General features: G+C 42.6%; 1 protein-coding gene across 1 annotated transcript; it reads right to left on the bottom strand.

Annotated features, from left to right (window-relative positions):
* Positions 1–5,012: 5,012 nt before the first annotated feature.
* On the bottom strand, positions 5,013–26,379 carry LOC138664078 (oocyte zinc finger protein XlCOF22-like). Its single transcript, XM_069750509.1, has 7 exons — positions 26,283–26,379; positions 10,110–10,254; positions 9,802–9,981; positions 9,595–9,718; positions 9,414–9,511; positions 8,218–8,308; positions 5,013–7,412 (listed from the first exon to the last, which is right to left on the bottom strand). The coding sequence occupies exons 2-7, from the start codon at positions 10,164–10,166 to the stop codon at positions 6,121–6,123; spliced, it is 1,842 nt and encodes a 613-aa protein (XP_069606610.1). The 5' UTR covers positions 10,167–10,254; positions 26,283–26,379; the 3' UTR covers positions 5,013–6,120.
* Positions 26,380–26,444: the final 65 nt, after the last annotated feature.

Below are 26,444 nucleotides of genomic sequence, written 5' to 3'. Positions count from 1 at the left end.
CATTTTTTGCAAAAAACGTATCAACCAAATACCCTGTTTTTTACATCTTTTACTAGCACTTGCGGATTACTGCAACATTTTTTCAAACTGAGTGTTTTTGGTTTTACTATTCTCTTTTGTGTCTTCAGGTTTCTTGGTGGTGTGTGAACATGATCATACAGACTTGTTCACTGTGCAAGTAGCCCATGTGTTCCTGTTTCCATAATTGTTCTCTTGTGTCTACAAGACTGGGGAGTTCCACCACTCCTCTTGGGCTATCTGCACAAAAGCTGTTCTACCCTGTATGCACACATGGATTTTTCCTCTCTGAACCCTGTTCACACAGGTTATATACAGATGATCAGGTTTTTAAATACATCAGATAGGGATTGCATACATTAGTTAGGACTGCTCTGATAAGGGTATACCGTGAAGATTGGTAGAGCAGCTTAGTATACATTTTTTGCAAAAAACGTATCAACCAAATACCCTGTTTTTTACATCTTTTACTAGCACTTGCGGATTACTGCAACATTTTTTCAAACTGAGTGTTTTTGGTTTTACTATTCTCTTTTGTGTCTTCAGGTTTCTTGGTGGTGTGTGAACATGATCATACAGACTTGTTCACTGTGCAAGTAGCCCATGTGTTCCTGTTTCCATAATTGTTCTCTTGTGTCTACAAGACTGGGGAGTTCCACCACTCCTCTTGGGCTATCTGCACAAAAGCTGTTCTACCCTGTATGCACACATGGATTTTTCCTCTCTGAACCCTGTTCACACAGGTTATATACAGATGATCAGGTTTTTAAATACATCAGATAGGGATTGCATACATTAGTTAGGACTGCTCTGATAAGGGTATACCGTGAAGATTGGTAGAGCAGCTTAGTATACATTTTTTGCAAAAAACGTATCAACCAAATACCCTGTTTTTTACATCTTTTACTAGCACTTGCGGATTACTGCAACATTTTTTCAAACTGAGTGTTTTTGGTTTTACTATTCTCTTTTGTGTCTTCAGGTTTCTTGGTGGTGTGTGAACATGATCATACAGACTTGTTCACTGTGCAAGTAGCCCATGTGTTCCTAGAACCTAATAATTGTATGATACAATATTGTTCTGCTCCAGGAAGACATCCAGGCCTCTCTTGAACCCCTCGACTGAGTTCGCCATCACCACCTCCTCAGGCAAGCAATTCCAGATTCTCACTGCCCTAACAGTAAAGAATCCTCTTCTATGTTGGTGGAAAAACCTTCTCTCCTCCAGACGCAAAGAATGCCCCCTTGTGCCCGTCACCTTCCTTGGTATAAACAGATCCTCAGCGAGATATTTGTATTGTCCCCTTATATACTTATACATGGTTATTAGATCGCCCCTCAGTCGTCTTTTTTCTAGACTAAATAATCCTAATTTCGCTAATCTATCTGGGTATTGTAGTTCTCCCATCCCCTTTATTAATTTTGTTGCCCTCCTTTGTACTCTCTCTAGTTCCATTATATCCTTCCTGAGCACCGGTGCCCAAAACTGGACACAGTACTCCATGTGCGGTCTAACTAGGGATTTGTACAGAGGCAGTATAATGCTCTCATCATGTGTATCCAGACCTCTTGTAATGCACCCCATGATCCTGTTTGCCTTGGCAGCTGCTGCCTGGCACTGGCTGCTCCAGGTAAGTTTATCATTAACTAGGATCCCCAAGTCCTTCTCCCTGTCAGATTTACCCAGTGGTTTCCCATTCAGTGTGTAATGGTGATATTGATTCCTTCTTCCCATGTGTATAACCTTACATTTATCACTGTTAAACCTCATCTGCCACCTTTCAGCCCAAGTTTCCAACTTATCCAGATCCATCTGTAGCAGAATACTATCTTCTCTTGTATTAACTGCTTTACATAGTTTTGTATCATCTGCAAATATCGATATTTTACTGTGTAAACCTTCTACCAGATCATTAATGAATATGTTGAAGAGAACAGGTCCCAATACTGACCACTGCGGTACCCCACTGGTCACAGCGACCCAGTTAGAGACTATACCATTTATAACCACCCTCTGCTTTCTATCACTAAGCCAGTTACTAACCCATTTACACACATTTTCCCCCAGACCAAGCATTCTCATTTTGTGTACCAACCTCTTGTGCGGCACGGTATCAAACGCTTTGGAAAAATCGAGATATACCACGTCCAATGACTCACCATGGTCCAGCCTATAGCTTACCTCTTCATAAAAACTGATTAGATTGGTTTGACAGGAGCGATTTCTCATAAACCCATGCTGATATGGAGTTAAACAGTTATTCTCATTGAGATAATCCAGAATAACATCCCTCAGAAACCCTTCAAATATTTTACCAACAATAGAGGTTAGACTTACTGGCCTATAATTTCCAGGGTCACTTTTAGAGCCCTTTTTGAATATTGGCACCACATTTGCTATGCGCCAGTCCTGCGGAACAGACCCTGTCGCTATAGAGTCCCTAAAAATAAGAAATAATGGTTTATCTATTACATTACTTAGTTCTCTTAGTACTCGTGGGTGTATGCCATCCGGACCCGGAGATTTATCTATTTTAATCTTATTTAGCCGGTTTCACACCTCTTCTTGGGTTAGATTTGTGACCCTTAATATAGGGTTTTCATTGTTTCTTGGGATTTCACCTAGCATTTCATTTTCCACCGTGAATACCGTGGAGAAGAAGGTGTTTAATATGTTAGCTTTTTCCTCGTCATCTACAACCATTCTTTCCTCACTATTTTTTAAGGGGCCTACATTTTCAGTTTTTATTCTTTTACTATTGATATAGTTGAAGAACAGTTTGGGATTAGTTTTACTCTCCTTAGCAATGTGCTTCTCTGTTTCCTTTTTGGCAGCTTTAATTAGTTTTTTAGATAAAGTATTTTTCTCCCTATAGTTTTTTAGAGCTTCAATGGTGCCATCCTGCTTTAGTAGTGCAAATGCTTTCTTTTTACTGTTAATTGCCTGTCTTACTTCTTTGTTTAGCCACATTGGGTTTTTCCTATTTCTAGTCCTTTTATTCCCACAAGGTATAAACCGCTTACAGTGCCTATTTAGGATGTTCTTAAACATTTCCCATTTATTATCTGTATTCTTATTTCTGAGAATATTGCCCAGTCTACCAGATTAAGGGCATCTCTAAGCTGGTCAAACTTTGCTTTCCTAAAGTTCAGTGTTTTTGTGACTCCCTGACAAGTCCCCCTAGTGAAAGATAGGTGAAACTGCACAATATTGTGGTCGCTATTTCCTAGATGCCCAACCACCTGCAGATTTGTTATTCTGTCAGGTCTATTAGATAGTATTAGGTCTAAAAGTGCTGCTCCTCTGGTTGGATTCTGCACCAATTGTGAAAGATAATTTTTCTTGGTTATTAGCAGAAACCTGTTGCCTTTATGGGTTTCACAGGTTTCTGTTTCCCAGTTAATATCCGGGTAGTTAAAGTCCCCCATAACCAGGACCTCATAATGGGTTGCAGCTTAATCTATCTGCTTTAGAAGTAGACTTTCCATGGTTTCTGTTATATTTGGGGGTTTGTAACAGACCCCAATGAGAATTTTGTTACCATTTTTCCCTCCATGAATTTCGACCCATATGGACTCGACATCCTCATTCCCTTCGCTAATATCCTCCCTTAAAGTGGACTTTAGACAAGACTTTGGACTTTAGACAAGAGGCCATGCCCCTGCCTCTCCTTCCCCCTCCCTGCATGGATCATTCCCTATTCAAGTAAAAAAAATTAACTTTAACCCTTGTTCTGCCGCCTTTCCGTTACTGCATCTCGCAACCTCCTCGCACAGCCACGTATATACTTTAAAGATACGGCCTGGGACCACAGCCAAAGTAAAGACTCGTCTGAAGTCGCCCTCGGCTACCTTTTCTCAGAGCTGCTAGAGATGATTGAAAGGTCTTTGCTATGGAAGAGACTTGTGAATCACCTCGAGCAGTGGTGGGAAAAGCTTGACTAGTCTCATCTCTTGCGATGGTCCGTGGCCACATCTTTAAAGGGCTTGTCCACTACTTGGACAACCCCGTCACAATCTGAATGTTTGCTCCCGTTAAAATAAAAACACCTATACTCATTGGCCGTGCTGGCCAGGGCTATGGAGTCATCGGGAGTCGTGGTTCATTTTGGTGGAGTTGGTATAAAATGGACCAACTTCGACTACTAAAATATATAATAAATTGTGTACAGTAGCACAATGCAGGATGTGCGGTAAATTTTTTCATAATAATTTGGGATAGTTCTGAAATGTCCTGTAAATGTCTGTTCTGCACCTGATCTAAGGATCTTGGCTTTTAGTTCAGATGAATCTGTGCTGCACATTATTGTACATGTTCAGTAGTGAGGCAGTGCTGTGGAGTCGGAGGCAGGGAACATGAGAAGTCGGAGGTTTAGCTTACGTACTCCACAGTCCTTGTGCTGGTGCCGCTCGAGCGGTGTTGGCTCACGTGTTTGTTACATCACATGTGCCCTACACTCGATCAGCGCTGGCGTCACTGTCCCCGCCTTTACACATATAAGCAATCAAAAAGAAGTGAAATCTGCGACTGGTCGCTCACTTCCTCTTAATTACTTTAATGCCTGAAGACGGAAACAGCGATGCCAGCACTGATTAAATCACACGATAGCCCTGAGAGCACCAGGCTAGAACAGCGCCAGAAAGGAAGGTGGTTTTATTTTATCGGGGGCGAGCAATCAGATCAAGAAGAGGTTGTCCTACTAGTAAATAATCCCTGTAAAGTATATTTTCTCTAAAATATTTCAGAGAAACATATACCGGGCAGCAAATGTGCAGCCAGGCTCTGATTCATGCTGCCCGTGGTTTGGGTTGCATGACTCAGGTGAAAGGTTACCATTCACATTAAAATTCTGGCTCACAGATACCAAAATAATTTTGCTCATCAGAAACAATCAAAACATTTAACTAAAATTTCACTTTTCAAGAATCATTTGATACTGATAACCAAATCAACATTGTTTTTCAGTTAAAGACAAGAAATCTGCATCCTAAGATTCTTATCAATACATTTTTTTTGCAGTTGAACAGAGAAATGTACAATGTAGTTGTCATATATATACATATACACATACGCTAATAAGAATCTAGTAATTGATTAACTTAAAACTCAAAATCGGCAACTGACATACAAACACTGTTCGAGCATCATATTATATGTGGGGGAATGCACATTGGGGGGGCATCATAATGTGCATGCGGTAAGTACTGTAGGGGATAGATTGAACACAACCTAAAAAGAGCACCACAACCGACCTTGGCATTGTGATCTATATTTTCTCCTGTAAATTTTCCCGTTATAGAGCTTTTTACTGTAATTATATATACGGTATTTATACAATAAAACTGCATTATATTGGACTATATGGTCTTCTTAGGTTGTGTTCAATATTTTGTCCTACTGTCCAGTGTATTTTACACCGGTCCTGTCTCTTGGTAGTAAGCACTAATACGTCACTGTATATTCACTCTGCACGGATCCTTTCCTTACTCCCATACGAGCTTCCTTTGTGTTTCTCATTGTAGGGGGAAGATGTGTAGTGGGTTCACTGTGGGGACAACTTTGTTTAAAGAAATCGTGGGGGCATCATACTGTATGGAAAGAATCAAAGGGTAGTAATGTAGTGGGCGAGACATTAAAGACAATTTGTCATCAAGTTTTTGCTTTTAATCTGAGGACACCGTGATGTAGGGAGAGAGCTACAGATTACAGTGATGTGTCCCTTTCTGGGCTGTTTTTTACTATCTCACTTCAATCAGTGTTATATCAGCAAGAGAGTATCACTGCAGGACAAGGTGTCTGGTGCCTCCTGGTCCAAACATGCCACCCAGCAATGATACAGCGTACACAAAAGCTGTTAATTAGTGTTGTGGCTGGAGTGATACACAGCTCAGCATCTCAGCTCTGCTAAATCTGCAACACGGAAAGCTGTGATTCTATTACAACTGCTGCAACTAGTAAACTACGTGATACATCACTGGAAACAGGGTCTCTGCCACTATCTACATAATATTCTGCTCTTGTAGTTGCGTTTTTTACTTGACTATAACGTGTATACTTTTCTTGTTCATATTGTCAATTAAATTATTAAAAAAAGAAAATGTCTACTTCCCTGTGTGAATTTTCTGATGTATATTAAAATTTGATTTCTGATTAAAACATTTTCCACATTCTAAACATGCAAATGGTTTCTCTCCTGTGTGAATTTTCAGATGTGAAACAAGATATGGTTTATTTATAAAACATTTCCCACATTCTGAACATGAAAATGGCTTCTCCCCTGTGTGAATTTTCTGATGTGTAACAAGATTTGATTTCTGATTAAAAGATTTCCCACATTCTAAACATGAAAATGGCTTCTCCCCTGTGTGAATTCTTTGATGTGTAACAAGATTTGTTTTTTCTGTAAAACATTTTCCGCATTCCAAACATGAAAATGGCTTCTCCCCTGTGTGAGTTCTCAGATGTGTAACAAGTTTGGACTTCGTGATACAACTTTTCCCACATTCTGGACATAAAAATGGCTTCTCCCCTATGTGAATGCTCTGATGTTTAACAAGTCTGGATTCCGTGCTATAATGTTTCCCACAGTCCGAACATGAAAATAGCTTATCCCCTGTATGAGTTCTTTGATGTCTAATAAGATCTGTTTTGCAGGTAAAACATTTCCCACATTCTAAACATGAAAATGGCTTATCCCCTGTGTGATTTCTTTGATGTCTAATAAGATCTGTTTTCCAGTTAAAACATTTCCCACATTCCAAACATGAAAATGGCTTCTCTCCTGTGTGAATTCTCATATGTGCATTAAGTTTGGATTTCTCAGTATAACATTTCCCACACTCAGAACAAGAATATGGTTTCTCCCCTGTGTGAGTTCTCTGATGTATAACAAGATTTGTTTTCCAGTTAAAACATTTCCCACATTCCGCACATAAAAAAGGCTTATTCCCTGTGTGAATTCTCTGATGTGTAGCAAGATTTTTTTTCTGATTAAAACATTTTCCACATTCTGAACATGAAAATGGCTTCTCCCCTGTGTGAATTCTCTGATGTGTTACAAGTCGATATTTCTCGCTATACTGTTTCCCACATTCTGAACATGAAAATGGATTCTCTGATGAGTAGCTTCTCTGATGTGATTTCTCTGCAAAACATTTCCTAGATTCTGAACATGAAAAGGTTTTCTCCCCAATGTGAGCTATTTCATGTTCAGCAGCACTTCCTTGACTCTTGTTTTGCATATCGGTCTTTGATGAAGCAGAAGGATGGATCTGTTGAAAAGGATCAGTTGAAAGATTTCTTCTTTGAAGGACTGGAGGTCTATCTGGTATAATGGCATCTGCTGTAAAATCTGAAAATATCAGATGTCCTTCTGAGCTGCTGGCACAGACATCTGCCAAGAATAAAACAGATTTTATTATTTTTCAATAACCGTGCCTTGAAATGTTATTAATTTACATATATTACAAATTTTATAACATTTACTTACAAATTGTAATTCAATTATTGACTAAGACAGTAGACCACAAAGCATGGACTACTAGATTATGATTTTAGGCCACCAAGTTGTGCTCTATCATTTGTTCACTACTCTTCTGAAGCCATCGTCTATGTATGTGTGTCACCACTCATTGCCATTTACATGAGTAAAGGCTTATAAAGGAGGCCTTAGGCCTCAATCATACTTTTTTGGTTAAATGTGAAAACTGATTTTTCAGTGTGATGGATCCATTCTGGTCCATGAGTCAGGTTTTTCAATCTGTGTCAAATGCTTTTTTCCTATATATATATATATATATATATATATATATATATATATATATATATATATACATATATATATATATATATATATATAGTAAGTTTTTCTTATTAACTGCTCAGTGAAAAATTTACAAAACTCAAATGACATATGGATTGTATCTTAGTGCTCTCCATTGTTTGTTTACAGACCCATATACTTGAATTGGCGAGTTTGGTTTACATACAGTAGGGAAAATAAATATTTGATACACTGACAATTTTGCAAGGGACTAATTCTCGGCCGGGCTGTGGCCGTCGCTGATGCGGCGATTTCTGTGACAGACAGATGGAAGTGCCCCTTAGACAATTATATATATAGATATAGATATATTTTTTATTATTATTTTTATTTTGTAGAATCTGTGACTTCTCTGCATTTAGTGGGCACTACTCACCTGTGAGGTTATCTGTGGGAATCTCCTCCTTGCACTGCTCATCACCCTTCACATATGTCTCTGTAGTAGTAATATGGGTCAGATCTTTACCCTGAAATATTATAAGTCATAGACAAATGGAGAAGTTGTGTGAGATGATTTAGATGAATAAACAAAGATAATAAATTAACATGTCGAACAAAAATGACAGCAGTAGTTATCACATAGCTGCATGTCTCCTGTATAAATCCAACCTGTCCTCCTAATTCTAACCAGCAGTCTCCATAACCAGAAAACTATGAGAAACCCCAGCGTAGCTTTTTACAGTTGCCTCAAATTATATGGACAGGTCTTTATCCCAGACTAAATTAAAGGAACAGTGAAAGTCAGGGAAGAAATAAAAACCTAGCTATCATGTTCTCAGAAGCAATCCATGACTAAATGACCTTTATGGCATGGTGCCTTGTCCTTCTGCCATAAAGGCATGAACCACAATGTTTGCGCACAATGCTTAGGTAAGCATTACTGTGTAAATGAACAGATATCAGGGCACCTAAGATGTGACACAAAAATCTTCTCCACACCATTACCTCACCTCAACCAGCCTGAAATCTTGACACCACACAGGAAGCGCACATAGATCTATGCTACCCTCCCGTCAGAACGGTGCAACAGAAATCTCGATTCATCTGACCACACAATGTTAGTCCACATATAATTTTTACTCTCTTTTGTCCACTGAAGACTTTTTTGATACCTTAGATATCAATAACACTGGAACTTTCTGTCTCCATCTATGATGAAGAGTTGTTAATTTGGATATGTTAGTTGTAGCTCTATAGTATTCATCTGCAGTACGTAACTGTGCACCACCTGTTCTTAGAAAAATTCTTAAAATCCTATGACTCCTTCCATTGAGGAGTTGCTAATATCCACAGGATCCACTATAGCTGGCAGAATCTCTATACCAATACACGTAAATAAAGTACAAACCTGCCCAGATAGCTTGTTTTTCCCATTTTTTGTGGATTCACACTGCAACTAATCTACAAAACCTGCTGCACTCTGGGGTTACAGTTCTAATTTCCATACAGATGTTTCTAATAAATTGGCAATTCAGTGTATAATACTGGTGGATAAAACAAGACTGAACACAAGACCTTCAAAGTCTTCTATAAATCATGGATGTAATCTCATAACACCTTCTCTCCATCTACCTGATGATCCTGAGGAACATTGGGAATTTCTTGCTTACAATCCTGTGGAAGAAGAGGACGGGGACATCTCTCTGGTGTTGTCTTCTTACTGGATAAAACTGGAGGAAACACATACAGGGACTGAATTCATTCTTTACATACAGATAATTATAGGCCATGTGTATTTAGTACTATCTATTACCTGGTGATGTGAGGGGCTGGGGATCCTCCATCATGACGTCCTTGTACAGATCTTTGTGTCTTTCTAAATACTCCCACTCTTCCATGGAGAGAAAGATGGTAACATCCTGACATCTTATAGGAACCTGACACATACAATGATACCGTCATCCCCCCGATCCCTCCATAGTGTTACTGTATAATGTCCCAGCATTCCCAGCAGTGTCACCTCTCCAGTCAGCAGCTCAATCATCTTGTAGATGAGTTCTAGGATCTTCTGGTAATTGATGTCCTCATGTATCAGGGGGTGAGGTGGAGACCCAGTGATTGAGCTCAGGGGTCTTCCCCATCCCTCAGACACAGGGCCCTTACAGCGCTCACTAGAGGTCTTCTTCACTACTGTGTAATCCTGTTAGGGAGAGACACATTAATATATCTCACTACAGACATTTCCAGAGTCCTCACCTCTCCAGTTCTGTCCATCTGTTATTCCCATAGATAAAAATGATGTAATGTGACGTCATCAGAATCTCTCACCTCTCCAGTAAGCCGGAAGAGGATCTCTAGGGTGAGGTGTAATATCCTCTCCACCATCTTGTCCTTTTCCTTATCCGTCCTTGACGGGTCAAACAGGAAAATTCTCTTATATAGAAGATCTCTACTGATCCAATATTGTAGGTACCTGAATGAGGTGAAGATGAGCCAATATAATATCATTATTATTATTTATATAGCACCATTGATTCCATGGTGCTGTACATTAGAAGGGGTTACATACAAATTACAGATATCACTTATAGTAAGCAGATTAACAGTTACAGACTGATACATAGGGGCGAGGACCCTGCCCTTACGGGCTTACATTCTACAGGATGGTGGGGAAGGAGACAGCTGGTCGAGGGTTGCAGCAGCTCCGGTGTTGCTGAGGCAGTAGCTCCGGTAGTGGTGAGGAGGCAGCGGGGTCAGTGCAGGCTGTAGGCTTTCCTTATGAGGTGGGTTTTCAGGTTCCGTCTGAAGGATCCGAATGTGGTTGAAAGTCGGACGTGTTGAGGCAAAGAATTCCAGAGGATGGTGGATATTCGGGAGAAACCTCGGAGGCGGTTGGATGAGGAGAAAATAAGTGTGGAGGAGAGAAGAAGGTCTTGGGAGGACCGGAGATTACGTGAAGGAAGATATCAGGAGATTAGTTCAGAGATATATGGAGGAGACAGGTTATGGATGGCTTTGTAGGTCAGTATTAGTAATTTGTGAATTGGATACGCTGAGGGAATGGGAGCCAGTGAAGAGATTTGCAGAGGGGGGAAGTGGAGGAGTAGCAAGGAGAGAGATGAATAAGTCGGGCAGCAGAGTTAAGGATGGACTGGAGAAGTGCAAGGGTGTTAGCAGGGAGGCCACAGAAAAGGATGTTGCAGTAGTCAAGGCGGGAGATGATGAGGGCATTAACAAGTATTTTAGTAGATTGACGGTTGAGGAAAGGACGGATTCTGGAGATATTTTTGAGCTGGAGGTGACAGGAGGTGGAAAGAGCTTGAATGTGCGGTTTGAAGGACAGGGCAGAGTCAAGGGCTACTCTGAGGCACAGACTTACGGTACGGGGGAAAGCATGTCGTTAATCTATGAGATGGAGGAAAGATGATGAGTTCAGATTTTTCCACATTGAGTTTGAGGAAGCGAGAGGAGAAGAAGGAGGATATGGCTGATAGACACTCCAGGATTCTGGACAGCAGAGAGGTGACGTCTGGGCCAGAAAGGCAGAGCTGAGTGTCATCAGCGTAAAGGTGGTACTATAATCCATGGGACTTTATGAGTTGTCCCAGGCCAAGTGTATAGATTCAGAAGAGTAGGGGTCCTAGAACAGAGCCTTGGGAGACTCCAACAGAGAGGGGGTGGGATGAGGAGGTAATGTATTAGTGGGAGACGCTGAATGTGCAGTTGGAAAGGTATGAGGAGATCCAGGATAGGGCGAGGTCTTTGATGCCAAAGGAGGGGAGGATCTGTAGTAAGAGGCAGTGGTCAACTGTGTCGAAAGCAGAGGACATGTCTAGAAGGAGGAGTACAGAGTATTGTCCATTAGCTTTCGCGGTAAGTAGGTCATTAGTAATTTTGGTCAGGGCTGTCTCAGTTGAGTGATGGGGCGGAAACTCAATTGCAGATTGTCAAAGAGCAAGTTAGATGAGAGGTGGGAGGAAAGTTCAGCGTGGATGTGCTGCTCCAGGAGTTTGGAAGCAAATGGGAGCAGCAATATTGGGCGATAGCTGGACATAGCAGTTGGATCGAGGGTTGGCTTTTTAAAGGATACGGGCGATTGTGGCATTTTTGAAAGCAGAAGGGATGGTGCCAGAAGTTAGTGATAGGTTGAAGAGGTGGGATAGGGATGGTTTAAGAGTGGCGGTGAGGTTGGGGAGGAGATAGGATGGGGTCAAGTGCACAGGTGGTAAGGTGCGATTTGGAGAGGAGACAATTAAGCCCCCCTTCAGTGATGTGGGAGATTATGGGGTTTAGGCATTGGTCTGGTATACAAAGGGGTTGTGGTGGTTGAACAATGAAGACTTGTCTTGTTTGGTCGATCTTATTTTTAAAGTGTGTTGCAAAGTCCTCAGCAGAGATGAGGGAGATTGAAGGTGGCAGTGGGGGGGGGGGGGTTGATGGAGGGACTTAACCCCTTAATGACCGCCAATACGTCTTTTAACTGACCTGAGATATAAGAGAATAGCCTCCCCATACAGATGACAATCCAGCATCTGTCGGTTGTACACTATAGCTGACAACTTGCTGTACCAGCCACGATCAGTATTTGCACCAACTAAATCTGTTTAACCCCTTAGATGCTGCTGTCAATAGTGACATCATTATAAATGGTTAACAGAGTGTGGGGGCTTCTTCTTTGTCACAATTGGTGCCCTCAGATCATGATTGTGTGGTCCTGATGTTTGCCATGGCAATTCATGACCAAATAGTGGCCTTAGAGTCTGACGGCTGTAGTAATCTGTTTAGAAGTTAGCAACATTTAGGTGGTAAAAATACACATTTTCATTTCTGTCATACCACTTTGCATTAATTCCTGTAAAGCACCTGAAGGGTTAATAAACTACCTGACAGCAGTTTTCAATATGTTTAGGGGTGCTGTTTTTAAAATGGTATCACGTTTGTGGGTTTCCCAATATATGGGACCCCTAAAGTCACTTCAAACATGGATAAGTCCCTAAAAAAATAAATTTTGTAAATTTCTTTGAAAAAATGAAAAATTGCTGCTACATTTTTAAACCTCCTAAAATGCTAACAAAATAAAATAACATTTTACAAATGGTGCTCATGTAAAGCAGACATGTGGGAAATGTTATTTATTAATGGTTTGCTGTTGTATGACTATCTGGATTAAAGGGATAATCATTCAAATTTAGAAAATTGCTAATTTTTTAACATTTTTCTCAAATTTTTGATATTTTTTATAAATAAACACAAAAAATGTTGAACAAAATTTACCATTATCATAAAGTATAATGTGTCACGAAAAAACAATCTCAAAATCACTGGGATTTGTAGAAGCGTTGCAGAGTTATTACCACATAAAGTGACCCTGGTCAGATTTCAAAAATTTGGCTCGGTCACTGAGGGGTTAAAGGTTTTGAATAACTGTTTGGGTTTGGAGGATAGGGAAGATAGGAGGGTTGTGAAGTAGGCCTGTTTAGCAGAGGTGAGAGCAGATTTAAAAACGAGTGTTGCCTGTTTGAATGCAGTGAAGTCGTTTTGTGAATGTGTTTTCTTCCAACGCCGCTCTGCAACCGTGGACACTTGCCGGAGCTTTTTAGTGATGTTATTGTGCCAGGGTTGTCTATTGATGCGTCGCACTCTGCCATGAGCGAGAGGGGCAACCGTGTCAATAGCCGATGCGAGAGTGGCATTGTAGAAAGCAGTGGCACTGTCTGTGTCGTCGAGTGAGGATATGGATGCCAGTGGTAGGATAGAGTCAGAGAGTGTGTGGGTGTTTAGATGTGCGAGGTTTCTGCGGGGGGTGCGCATGTTGATGGACATGGGTGACTGATGAGGAGGAAAGGGATGAGAAAGTGAGCAGATGGTGGTCGGATAGAGGGGAGGTGGTGAAGTTAGACAGAGAGTAGAGACAGGTGCAGACCAGGTCTAGTGTATGTCCATCTGCGTGGGTGCTGCGGAGGACCACTGAGTAAGTCCAAAAGATTAAGTAAGGGACAGAAGTTTGGAGGCTGTTGACTGAAGGGTATCAGTGGTGATGTTGAAGTCACCCATGATGATGGTGGGAATGTCAGCAGAGAGAAAGTGAAGAAGCCAGGTGGAGAATTGGTCAATAAAGGCAGTGGCTGGGCCTGGAGGTTGGTATATGACGGCCACTTGGAGGTTGGAGGGAGAGTAGATGCGGACAGAGTAGACTTCAAAAGAGGGGAGCATAAGAAGAGTAGAGGTGGGATTGGGTTAAAGGTGAAGTTACAAGAAAGGAGAAGACCCACTCCTCCACCATGTCTGTTGCCGGGGAGAGGGGTGTGGGTGAAGTGGAGGCCGCCGTAACACAGCGCAGGGAAGACGGTGTCAGAGGGTGTTAGCCATGTTTCTGTGAGGCCGTGGAAGGCAAGCTTGTGAGAGAGAAAAAGGTCATGAATCACATGAAGCTTATTGCAGATTGAGTGGGCATTCCAGAGTGCTCAAGAGAGAGGGAGCAGGGGGGTGGGCGTCAGCTTCAAGTTATGTTTTATTAGGACAGATTTGAGGTTGAGGAACAGGTCAGCAGAGGAGGACAGGTGGGTAGGTAAGAGGGAAGGGGAGATGATTATTTCGTTAGAGGGTGCTGGGGTTTGTGGATAGCGAAGGAGAGGATTAGTGGAGCAAACACTGTAAGGGCATATGTAAACATGTTGAAGGAGTAAGATGGGTTAATAGAAAAGCTAAAATCAAGTAATAAGTGCTTACTCAGCTGACATACTCAAAAGAGACAGATACATAGAGTGGGGTCCTGACTACTGCCGTGACTAACTGCCGTGAAATAACTGCACTTCACAATACTTTAGCTGCCGTGATACTTTTGCTGCAAAGAGACGTGTGCCTGACCCCCATGCATGCCCCCCTAGAAAGCTACTAAATTAATAGGACCAAGTAGAGGATCAGGTGAAAGGGATTGTGGGACCTAATTTGGGATAAATTAGCAATTGGCCAACACACCAGGGGAGGTGACATGATCAAAGGCACTGGGCCTGGCCACATCCATATGCTGTAACACCTTGCACCGGATAACATCTCCTGTAGCTGCAGCATGGATACACAGCAGTGAGTAGAATGCAACAAATGGATTTAGCACACATTCAGTAGGCAGTTATATACCATTAAAGGGAATGTTGCAGGATGATAAGCAGTAGATGACAGCAAGCAGATATTGTACCATTAAAGGGAATGTTGCAGAATAATAAGCAGTAAATGACAGCAAGAAGACACTGTACCATTAAAGGGAATGTTGCAGGATAATAAGCAGTAGATGACAGCAAGCAGATATTGTACCTGTGTAAAGAGAGGAGATGGATGTTAATTCCAGGCAGTTGAAATAACTGCACTTCAAGATACTTTAGCTGACGTGATACTTTGCTTAACCCCTTCACGACCTTTAACATAAATTTAAGTCAAAGGCTGTGTCCTTGTCTATGATGTGGGCTCCGATACTGAGCCCGCATCTTTCCATGCACTTGATGGCTGATGCAATCAGATAACAGGAGGTGAAAGGTATGAAGGGTATGACTGGTGCATATAAGGTAATTACATTTTGATCAATACACATTGAATGTACCTGTAGATGATGAACTTGTATTTAAATAGCCCCAGTTAAAGACAGGTGACAGAGGTATTGACACATATACTGGACTGCTGTATGAGAGATTCCATTTCATCATCCCCCATGGACTAATCAAGTCATATATGCTATTCCCCTGAGCAAGTCATAATGGAGGAAACGCGTCGGGAGGCGCATAGGGAACTTCAAGATATGAAGTAGTTTTCCATGGTCAGCTGTGGACTGTCTTGCAAGGGTGGGAGTTTTGGGGCACAGGATCAGACAGCCTGCAATTATTTCCTGTCTGATGCCAGATGCAAGCTACTACCATGTATCTGTGAGGGTTCCAACTTATGAGATGAGATCTTTCCATTTGTTTGAGTCATCTTCAGTATGAAAAGTTTAATTCAATGTATACTTACTTGTCTCACAATATAAGTTTAATGTCTATATTGTGAGACAGTGACCCCTGTTACAGCTAGGGGGCGTTGTATGGGCTCCTCAGGATACGCTTGGAGGCGTAACTGTGATGGTGAGACACTGACCGGTGTCGTGATGAATGGCTATTATGTATCACAGAGGAGGGTGGCCCTGTGATGGAAGCCTGGGTGTGTTTTTCTCAGCAGATCTACTGCTGAGAGATTTACTTTACATTGGGAGGCTTCCAGGTGACTTGAAGAGTTGGGTGGGTCCAGTCACCTACATACCCACCAAAGGGGGTGTCTGAACACCCAAGATGAAGCCTGTGTGTGGTTGTATGTTTGAGGACCTGCGGTGATGTCACGATCACCTGACTAGCCATGTGATAGGTACCTGGGTGTGGTTACAACTATGTAATGGAGGTGTGTTTGGCACATGGGTGGAGAGTTTTTGGGAGTCTGTCAGTGTGGATAGATTTCCATGTGTCCCGGCTGGACACTACAGAAGGGCCTGTGTGTTGGACGGTTCCAAGTGGGGATGGACATCCTGAACAGTACACAGAGAGACCGTGTTTAGGCCATAGAGCCTGTCTGCTGGACATGGCACCGCCTGTGTGCCCACAGACCTGAGAGAGCGGAGATCTACTATGGACATTGAGGATTCGTCTGTCTGATGTAAGACTGTTTGCCTTTTGTTCATGTTTCTATGGTTTATGGAGAAAATAAACCACATAAGACTGTTTTACGTGAAAGATCGTTCGTTGATTTTATTTATTTGGAGTTTGATAACCCCATGGCCGATCACTTATCCCAAGTGTCAGGCTTCCCCGAGCCATATTGCACATATCTTGGGATTCGCCGGGAAGAGAAAACCCAAACAGTTGTACCACATTATTCTCTTAAAGGCTCTTGAACTCGAGACATGTGGGTATGCAATTCAGTACCAAAGATGATGATGTCATCCAAGTACGCTGACGCATACTTTGGATGGGGTAGCAATATGTCCATCAGCCTTGGGAACGTGACGATCGAGCCAGATTGAGCGACTGGGTAGTTCAGAGTATACATCAGTATTCTCTTGTACTAATTTCCGCACCTCTCGACACTGCAGCTTCGAGAGAGTGCCTCCTATCTTTACCTCTCTCTCGGCCTCCGTCCGGGACGCTGTCGGAGTATCCCCAGATGACACTTTGGGAGTCACATGCGTAAGCATACACGCCTTTAAGAGAATAATGTGGTACAACTGTTTGGGTTTTCTCTTCCCGGGCTGGTATATTTGGTAGTTCACCTCCCCAACCTATTCCCGAACTTCATATGCCCTTGCCACTTGACCATAAGCTTGCTTTTGGTGGTGGGTACTAAGAACAAAACTCGATCTCCTGTTTTAAAGGAGCGTACCATGGCCTTTCTGTTATATGCGTGGCTCTGCGCCACCTGAGCATCCACCAAATGCTCCTTTAAGATAGGCATGACTGCTGAGATCCGATCCTGCATATTGGCCACATGCTCCATTACACTTTTATATGGCGTAGGTTCCTGCTCCCACGTCTCTATGGCTACATCCAGCAGACCCCTAGAATGCCTGCCATACAGTAGCTCAAAGGGTGAAAATCCCGTGGAAGTCTGCGGTACCTCGCCAACGGCGAACATCAAGTAGGGCAACAACATGTCCCAATCCTTTCCATCCTTGGAAACCACCTTTTTCAGCATAGATTTAAGGGTTTTATTAAATCTTTCCACCAACACATTGGTCTGTGGGTAGTACACCGAGGTGCGCAGCTGTTTAATGTGGAGCAGCTTACATAGCTCCCTTGTCACATTGGACATAAAAGGATTCCCCTGATCTGTAAGGATCTCCTTTGGGAGTCCAAGGCGGCAGAACATTGCAAACAGCTCGCGGGTGATTACTTTTGCCGAGGTGTGACCAAGTGGTATCGCCTCTGGGTACCGTGTGGCATAGTCCACTACGACCAGAATAGCTGATGGCCACGGATGTATTTTGCTATAGGTCCCACCAGATCCATTGCTATCTGCTCAAATGGTACCTCTATAATAGACACTAGGTACCAAAGAACTCCTGAAATGTGTAGTGGGTGTGGTCAGTTGACACTCGGGACATGATTCACCATACCTCTGTATCTCAGCATAAATCCCAGGCCAAAAGAACCCCTGCAGAATACGTTCTTGTGTTTTCTTTACCCCTAAGTGCCCCCTCAGCATGTATGCGTGTGCCATCTCTAGCACTGCTCGACGGTACATCTGGGGCACTACCAGCTGTTCCACCACTTTATCCCAGATTTTATCCACCTTGTATAACAAATCCTGGTGGATAACCATGCAGGGGAAAACTGCCTCTGCATCCAGTTGCTTTGCCACCCAATATATTTCTATTACCCTTTCTCGTGCCAAGGCCAGAGTGGGATCCTGGAGCTGAGCTGTCCTGAACGTACCAGAAGACACTTCTGGCTCGGGGAATGGCGGAGTTTCCTCAACCTCTCCTGCCAATATCTCTAGGGGAGACCTATTGAGGTTACATTCTGTCCCTAAGTTGGCAACCCCTACGGTAGGTATCCCTGACTTGGGATCTTCAGATTCCGCACTCGGAATAGCACTTATCGTGGGAGGGTTAACCCTGTTCTCCCACAGGGACCAGAACAGGGGCAAGTCTCTTCCCAAAACAGTCCCATAGGGAAGGGTCTTCCAACACTCCCACCACATATTGTATCTCTCCACACAGGGTGGGAAAAGTAACCTCTGCTGTGAGGAACCCTCGAAGTTCACCATGTATACAAACCATGCCCACTTTCTTTCCAGTGGGTTCCAAGCCCGAGATCATCAACCCATGTACCAGTGTCAATAGGCTTCCTGAGTCCATGAGGGCCTCGGCCTGGTGTCCGTTTACACACACCTGGCACAGATGTCGTTCACCCACTAGAACAAACGGATCCACGGCGAAAAGTGCCCGGGCACACATTGACACATGCCAAGTAAACCCACAGTCTAAGGGTTCAGCTGTCAAGGGGCAGTTGGCCCATGGCACTGCCAACTAATAGCTGTGGCACAACTGGACTCCGGGACTAGTTTAGGGGAAACTGGTCTCTTGTCACTCTCACTTCAGGGTACCCCCTCAGTACGGGCTTGGTCCTGATTGGCCCCAGCAAAGGGTCATGGACCTTTCCCAGGTTCCTGGGCTAGTGGGGTCCAATGTGCTAATCGTAGTGGAGCAGAGTCCCGTACAAAGTCCTGAGTGGCTGTATTCCGCTCAATGAGGCTGACCACCTGGTCTAGAGTGCCGGGATCCCCTTGGCCCACCCAACGCTAAATAGCGGTTGGCAGAGTTCTTGCTAGCTGATCGACCATCACCCTCTCCACCATCCGGTAAGGGGTTAAGGACTCAGGCTGACGCCATTTTTTTACCAGCTGTAACAAGTCATATGCCTGAGACCTGGCAGGGGGAGACTCTGCAAAGAACCACTAGAACACCTGCTGAGCCTGTACATATGTATTAACCCCCAGTCTGGCAAGCATCTCACCTCTGAGTTTCTCATAGTCCAGGGCATCATCCAAACTGAGGTCCAAGTAGGCCTTCTGGGCATCTCCCGACAGGAAGGGGACCAGCACTTCAGCCCACTGCGACGCCGGCAAGCTCTCCCGCTCTGCTGTGCACTCAAACACGGAGAGGAAGGCCAGCAAATCATCCTCAGAACTCATCTTCCTCAAGGCTGACCACATTTTATACTGTGCCTCTGAACGAACCGTGGTGGCAGGTGTGTAGGATCAGCTCATTAGTTTTCTGCTGCTGACGATACAGCAGCTGCTGCTGGTGATTGTGCTGCTGCTGCTTCTGTTGTTGTCACTGAGTGAGGATCAACTGCTTCAAAAGCTCCTCAATTTTGTTGGTAGGCTTGGGCTGCAGTGTTGCAGGCCTAATAACTGACATGCACCGGTCTTTGGGTATGTCTCAGTTCACACTGTCCACATTCTCCTACCTAATGTAGTGCAGCGGAGTGGGTGCAGTGCAACAGATAGGTAGGGACCACAGAAAAGTTCAAAGCAAATGTGTTTAATGTCCAAAGAAACTCACAAATGGAAAGCAAATTGTATCCTCTGGATCGCAACCGGGGTATCAAGACAGTCTGTATCTGAGACCTGTTGCCGAGGGTGACTGCACCGCCGTGTCACGCTAAGGGATGTCAGGCACTATTGCTGCCCTTAGCTCCGTGTTACTTCACACAAGCCACGTGTTGCAGAGCCATCTGCTCTGCAGCTTGCAAACCAAGACTGAGCCTGGTTTTCTTAAAACTGCCTTGAGCAAATATCTTGATTTTGATGCATAACCAACACCAACTGTAAGGCTGTGTGCACACGTTCCTGATTTTTCGCGTTTATTTCGCGATAAAAACTTTATAAAACCGCACAAAAACCAGCATACAATATGCATCCCATCATTTAGAATGAATTCCGCATGTTTTGTGCACATGATACATTTTTTCCGCGAAAAAAATGCATTGCGGTAAAAAACGCAGCATGTTCATTAACCCCTTTCTGACATTGGAAGTACTATTCCGTCCATGTGGGGTGGGCCCTAAGTCCCAAGGACGGAATAGTATGTCCAGCGCGATCGGCCGCGCTCATGGGGGGAGCGCGGCCGAGTGTCAGCTGACTATCGCAGCTGACATCCGGCACATTAACCCCCGGCACACCGCAATCAAACATGATCGTGGTGTGCCGGCGGTATAGGGAAGCATCGCGCAGGGAGGGGGCTTCCCTGAGACGATAGGTACAAGGCGAAGTGCTCACCTTGTACCGAGCGTCTCCTGCCTGCAAGCCCTGGATCCAAAATGGCCGTGAGGCTACTTCCGGGTCCTGCAGGGAGTACTTCCGGGTCCAGAGCAGGCTCTGGTAACCCAGCAGCAGGGCATGCCAGATTGCTGATCTGACACAGTGCTCTGCAAAGTGTCAGATCAGTGATCTGTCACTATACAGTGATGTCCCCCCTGGGACAAAGTAAAAGAAAAAATTTTTTTAGATGTGTAAAAAAATAAATAAATAATTCCTAAATAAAGAAAAAAATATATATTGTTCCCATAAATACATTTCTTTAAATAAAAAAAACAAACAATAAAAGTACACATATTTAGTATCGCCGCGTCCGTAATGACCCGACCTATAAAACTGTCCCACTAGTTAACCCCTTCAGTGAACACCGTAAAAAAAAAAAAACGAGGCAAAAAACAATGCTTTATTATCATACCGCCGAACAAAAAGTGGAATAACACGCGATCAAAAAGACGGATATAAATAATCATGGTGCCGCTGAAAACGACATCTTGTCCCGCAAAAAACGAGCCGCCATACAGCATCATCAGCGAAAAAATAAAAAAGTTACAGTCCTCAGAATAAAGCGATGCAAAAATAATTATTTTTTCTATCAAATAGATTTTATCGTATAAAAAGCGCCAAAACATAAAAAAATGATATAAATGAGGTATCGGTATAAACGTACTGACCCGAAGAATAAAACTGCTTTATCCATTTTCCCAATCGCGGAACGGTATAAACGCCGCCCCCCCCCCCCCCCAAAAAAAAAAAAAAGAAATTCATGAATAGCTGGTTTTTGGTCATTTTGCCTCACAAAAATCAGAATAAAAAGCGATCAAAAAATGTCACGTGCCCGAAAATGTTACCAATAAAAACATCAACTCGTCCCGCAAAAAACAAGACCTCACATGACTCTGTGGACCAAAATATGGAAAAATTATAGGTCTCAAAATGTCGTAACACAAAAAATATTTTTTGCAATAAAAAGCGTCTTTTAGTGTGTGACAGCTGCCAATCATAAAAATCCGCTAGAAAACCAGCTATAAAAATAAATCAAACCCCCCTTCATCACCCCCTTAGTTAGGGAAACATAAAAAAATTCTCCCATTACGGTTAGGGCTAGGGTTGGGGCTAAAGTTAGGGTTGGGGCTAAAGTTAGGGTTGGGGCTAAAGTTAGGGTTACATTTACGGTTGGGATTAGGGTTAGGGGTGAGTCAGGGTTAGGGGTGTGGTTAGGGTTATGGTTGGGATTAGGGTTAGGGGTGTGTTGGGGTTAGCTTTTCAGTTAGAATTGGGGGTTTCCACTGTTTAGGCACATCAGGGCTCTCCAAACGCGACATGGCGTCCGATCTCAATTCTAGCCAATTCTGCGTTGAAAAAGTAAAAAACAGTGCTCCTTCCCTTCTGAGCTCTCCCGTGCGCCCAAACAGGGATTTACCCCAACATATGGGGTATCAGCATACTTAGGACAAAATGGAAAACAACTATTGGGGTCCAATTTCTCTTGTTACCCTTGGGAAAATAAAAATTTGGGGGTCTAAAAAACATTGTGGAAAAAAAATTAATTTTTATTTTCACGACTCTGCGTTAAAAACTGTAGTGAAACACTTGGGGGTTCAAAGCTCTCACAACACATCTAGAAAAGTTCCTTTGGGGGTCTAGTTCCCAAAATGGTGTCACTTGTGGGGGGTTTCTACTGTTTAGGTGCATCAGGGGCTTTGCAAATGCAACGTGACGCCTGCAGACCAATCCATCTAAGTCTGCATTCCAAATGGCGCTCCATCACTTCTGAGCTCTGCCATGTGCACAAACGGTGGTTTCCCCCCACATATGGGGTATCAGCGTACTCAGGACAAATTGGATAACAACTTTTGGGGTCGAATTTCTCCTGTTACCCTTGGGAAAATACAAAACTGGGGGCTAAAAAATAATTTTTGTGAAATTTTTATTTTCACGGCTCTGCATTACAAACTGTAGTGAAACACTTGGGGGTTCAAAGCTGTCAAAACACAGCTAGATAAGTTTCTTAGGGGGTCTACTATCCAAAATGGTGTCACTTGTGGGGGGTTTCAATGTTTAGACCCATCAGGGTCTCTCCAAACGTGACATGGCGTCCCATCTCAATTCCAGTCAATTTTGCATTAAAAAGTCAAATGGCGCTCCTTCGCTTCCGTGCTCTGTCATGCGCCCAAACAGCAGTTTACCCCCACATATGGGGTATCGGCGTTCTCAGGACAAATTGTAAAACAACTTTTGGGGTCCATTTTCTCCTGTTACCCTTGGTAAAATAAAACAAATTGGAGCTGAAGTACATTTTTTGTGAAAAAGTTAAATGTTAATTTTTTTTAAAACATTCCAAAAATTCCTGTAAAACACCTGAAGGGTTAATAAACTTCTTGAATGTGGTTTTGAGCACCTTGAGATGTGCAGTTTTTAGAATGGTGTCACAGTTGGTTATTTTCTATCACATAGACCACTCAAAATGACTTCAAATGAGATGTGGTCCCTAAAAAATATTGGTGTTGTAAAAATAGAATAGAAATTGCTGGTCAACTTTTAACCCGTATATCTCCCTAACAAAAAAAAATTTTAGTTCCAAAATTGTGCTGATGTAAAGTAGACATGTGGGAAATGTTACTTATTAATTATTTCACATGACATATCTCTGTCATAAAAATTCAAAGTTGGAAAATTGCAAAATTTTCACCAAATTTCCATTTTTTTCACAAATAAACGCAAGTTATATTGAAGAAATTTTACCACTATCATGAAGTACAATATGTCACGAGAAAACAGTGTCAGAATCGCCAAGATCCGTTGAAGCGTTCCAGAGTTATAACCTCATAAAGGGACAGTGGTCAGAATTGTAAAAATTGGCCCGGTCATTAACATGCAAACCACCCTTGGGGGTAAAGGGGTTAATTTTGCGTGTTGTTTTTGTGGATTTCCCACTACAAAATGCATTGGCAAATCTCCAGAAAAAAAACGCATAAAAAATGCACCAAAAAAAGCATCAAAAACGCGCAAAAAACGCATGCAGATTTCTTGCAGAAAATTTCAGGTTTTTCTCAGGAATTTTCTGCAAGAAATCCTGAACGTGTGCACATAGTATATAGTAATGCTTACCTATCATTAAGGCTATCAACCTATATTGGGGTGAGTGTATTCAAAAGAAGCTACTACCCCACTTTTTCTTTGTCTAGGTTTTCACAAAGACAGTAAATTATTAAAGTATAATAATAAAAATTGACTTGCTATACTAGCTAATTCAATCAGCCATCAAGTGCCTTTAACAGTTAAATTTTGCTGTCAATCACTGACAGAGATTCAACACCCGCCAGTCAGAAGCGTATGACAAATCCAGCCCATCAGCGCCCCGGTCATTTGATTTCGGGCACAGATGGGTTGCCATGACAGTCGGGGGTCTGCAGAAGAACCCCATGCCTGTCTTTGTGAATCACCTGTGAACGCCAGCTCATAGCCGGTGTTCATAGGAGAGTGTGTTTTTTGATATATATATATATATATACATACATACATACACACACACAGTTAGGTCCATATAAATTTGGACAGACACAACATTTTTCTACTTTTGGTTATAGACATTACCACAATTAATTTTAAACAAAACAATTCAGATGCAGTTGAAGTTCAGACTTTCAGCTTTCATTTGAGGGTATCCACATTAAAATTGGATGAAGGGTTTAGGAATTTCAGCTCCTTAACATGTGCCACCCTGTTTTTAAAGGGACCAAAAGTAATTGGACAATTGACTCCAAGGCTATTTCATGGACAGGTGTGGGCAATCCCTTCATTATGTCATTCTCAATTAAGCAGATAAAAGGCCTCGAGTTGATTTGAGGTGTGGTGCTTGCATTTGGAAGGTTTTGCTGTGAAGTAAACATGCGGTCAAAGGAGCTCTCCATGCAGGTGAAACAAGCCATCCTTAAGCTGCGAAAACAGAAAAAACCCATCCGAGAAATTGCTACAATATCAGGAGTGGCAAAATCTAGTTTGGTACATTCTGAGAAAGAAAGAAAGCACTGGTGAACTCATCAATGCAAAAAGACCTGGGGGTCCACGGAAGACAACAGTGGTGGATGATCGCAGAATAATCTCCGTGGTGAAGAGAAACCCCTTCACAACAGCCAACCAAGTGAACAACACTCTCCAGGAGGTCGGCGTATCAATATCCAAATCTACCATAAAGAGAAGGCTGGATGAAAGTAAATACAGAGGGTTCACTGCACGGTGCAAGCCACTCATAAGCATCAAGAATAAAAAGGCTAGACTGGACTTTGCTAAAAAACATCTAAAAAAGCCAGCACAGTTCTGGAAGAACATTCTTTGGACAGATGAAACCAAGATCAGCCTGTAGAATGATGGAAAGAGAAAAGTATGGCGAAGGCGTGGTACAGCTCATGAACCAAAGCATACCACATCATCTGTAAAACACGGTGGAGGCAGTGTGATGGCTTGGGCATGCATGGCTGCCAGTGGCACTGGGTCACTAGTGTTTATTGATGATGTGACACAGGACAGAAGCAGCCGAATGAATTCTGAGGTATTCAGAGCCGTACTGTGCGCTCAGATCCAGCCAAATGCAGCCAAACTGATTGGTCGTCGTTTCATACTACAGATGGACAATGACCCAAAACATAAAGCCAAAGCAACCCAGGAGTTTATTAAAGCAAATAAGTGGAATATTCTTGAATGGCCATGTCATTCACCTGATCTCCACCCAATTGAGCATGCATTTCACTTGTTAAAGACTAAACTTCAGACAGAAAGGCCCACAAACAAACAGCAACTGAAAACCACCAGTGAAGGCCTGGCAGAGCGTCAAAAATGAGGAAACACAGCGTCTGGTGATGTCCATGAGTTCAAGACTTCAGGCAGTCATTGCCAACAAAGGGTTTTCAACCAACTACTAAAAATGAACATTTTTTTTTAATTATTGAATCTGTCCAATTACTTTTGGTTCCTTTAAAAACAGGGTGGCACATGTTAAGGAGCTGAAACTCCTAAACCCTTCATCCAATTTTAATGTGGATACCCTCAAATGAAAGCTGAAAGTCTGAACTTCAACTGCAGCTGAATTGTTTTGTTTAAAATTCATTGTGGTAATGTCTATAGCCAAAATTAGAAAAATGTTGTCTCTGTCCAAGTATAGATGGACCTAACTATATATATATCATACATAGGAATTCTCAAACGAAGCGTCACACAGGAAATAGGCAAAAAAAATAGCATAGCAGTTAGACAGTGCAGTTAGGGAACGGTGGGGATGTTTTAATACAAAGTATATTACAAAACAGCTTAGATTATGGGACTAATTACATAAGGAGTTAGAATTAAATTTGGTTTTTACTCGGAACCACCCCTTTATTGAAGTATATGAGTTTTTCTTTACCAATGAGCATATATTGTCAATTTAATAGTTTTTTTTCGATTTTACAGTGATCGAAATGTGATCTGCTACATCTACGTCCCCATTTGAACAAATGACCACTTCACTACAATCACATCATTGCAATCTATCCCCTAATTCAGAAGGAAGCCCCAGAATGCAGTGTGAACAAAGCCTAACAGGGATACGACTACGTAATAACCCGAAATGTTCTCAGTACCTAAGGGGTTAATATCCCCTGCGCCCAGTAATGGGGAATCTCCAGCACCTACCTCCACCTGCAGAGCCGCACTCCACATATATGGCTGTTCTGTGTGCACAGGACCTGTGATGAGGTCACAGGAGGGGAGGAGTCAGGGGTCACATGATCAGGGACCTCAGTGTCTGCAGGACTCTGCTGTGCTGGTTGTCATGGTGCTGGATGAGGGGAAGGA

The sequence above is a fragment of the Ranitomeya imitator genome, chromosome 2 (assembly GCF_032444005.1).
Source record: "Ranitomeya imitator isolate aRanImi1 chromosome 2, aRanImi1.pri, whole genome shotgun sequence".
NCBI lineage: Eukaryota > Metazoa > Chordata > Amphibia > Anura > Dendrobatidae > Ranitomeya > Ranitomeya imitator.
This window is presented reverse-complemented; position numbering and strand designations above follow the sequence as displayed.

What these genes read in the sequence shown, in the direction of transcription:
- LOC138664078 (XM_069750509.1), bottom strand. Translation starts at nt 10,166, where the DNA reads ATGGTGGAGAGGATATTACACCTCACCCTAGAGATCCTCTTCCGGCTT. An exon ending in TCTTCCGGCTTACTGGAGAG is followed by an intron (nt 9,982 to 10,109) that starts GTGAGAGATTCT and finishes TCTCCCTAACAG; the next exon opens with GATTACACAGTAGTGAAGAA. An exon ending in CCAGCCCCTCACATCACCAG is followed by an intron (nt 9,512 to 9,594) that starts GTAATAGATAGT and finishes TGTTTCCTCCAG; the next exon opens with TTTTATCCAGTAAGAAGACA.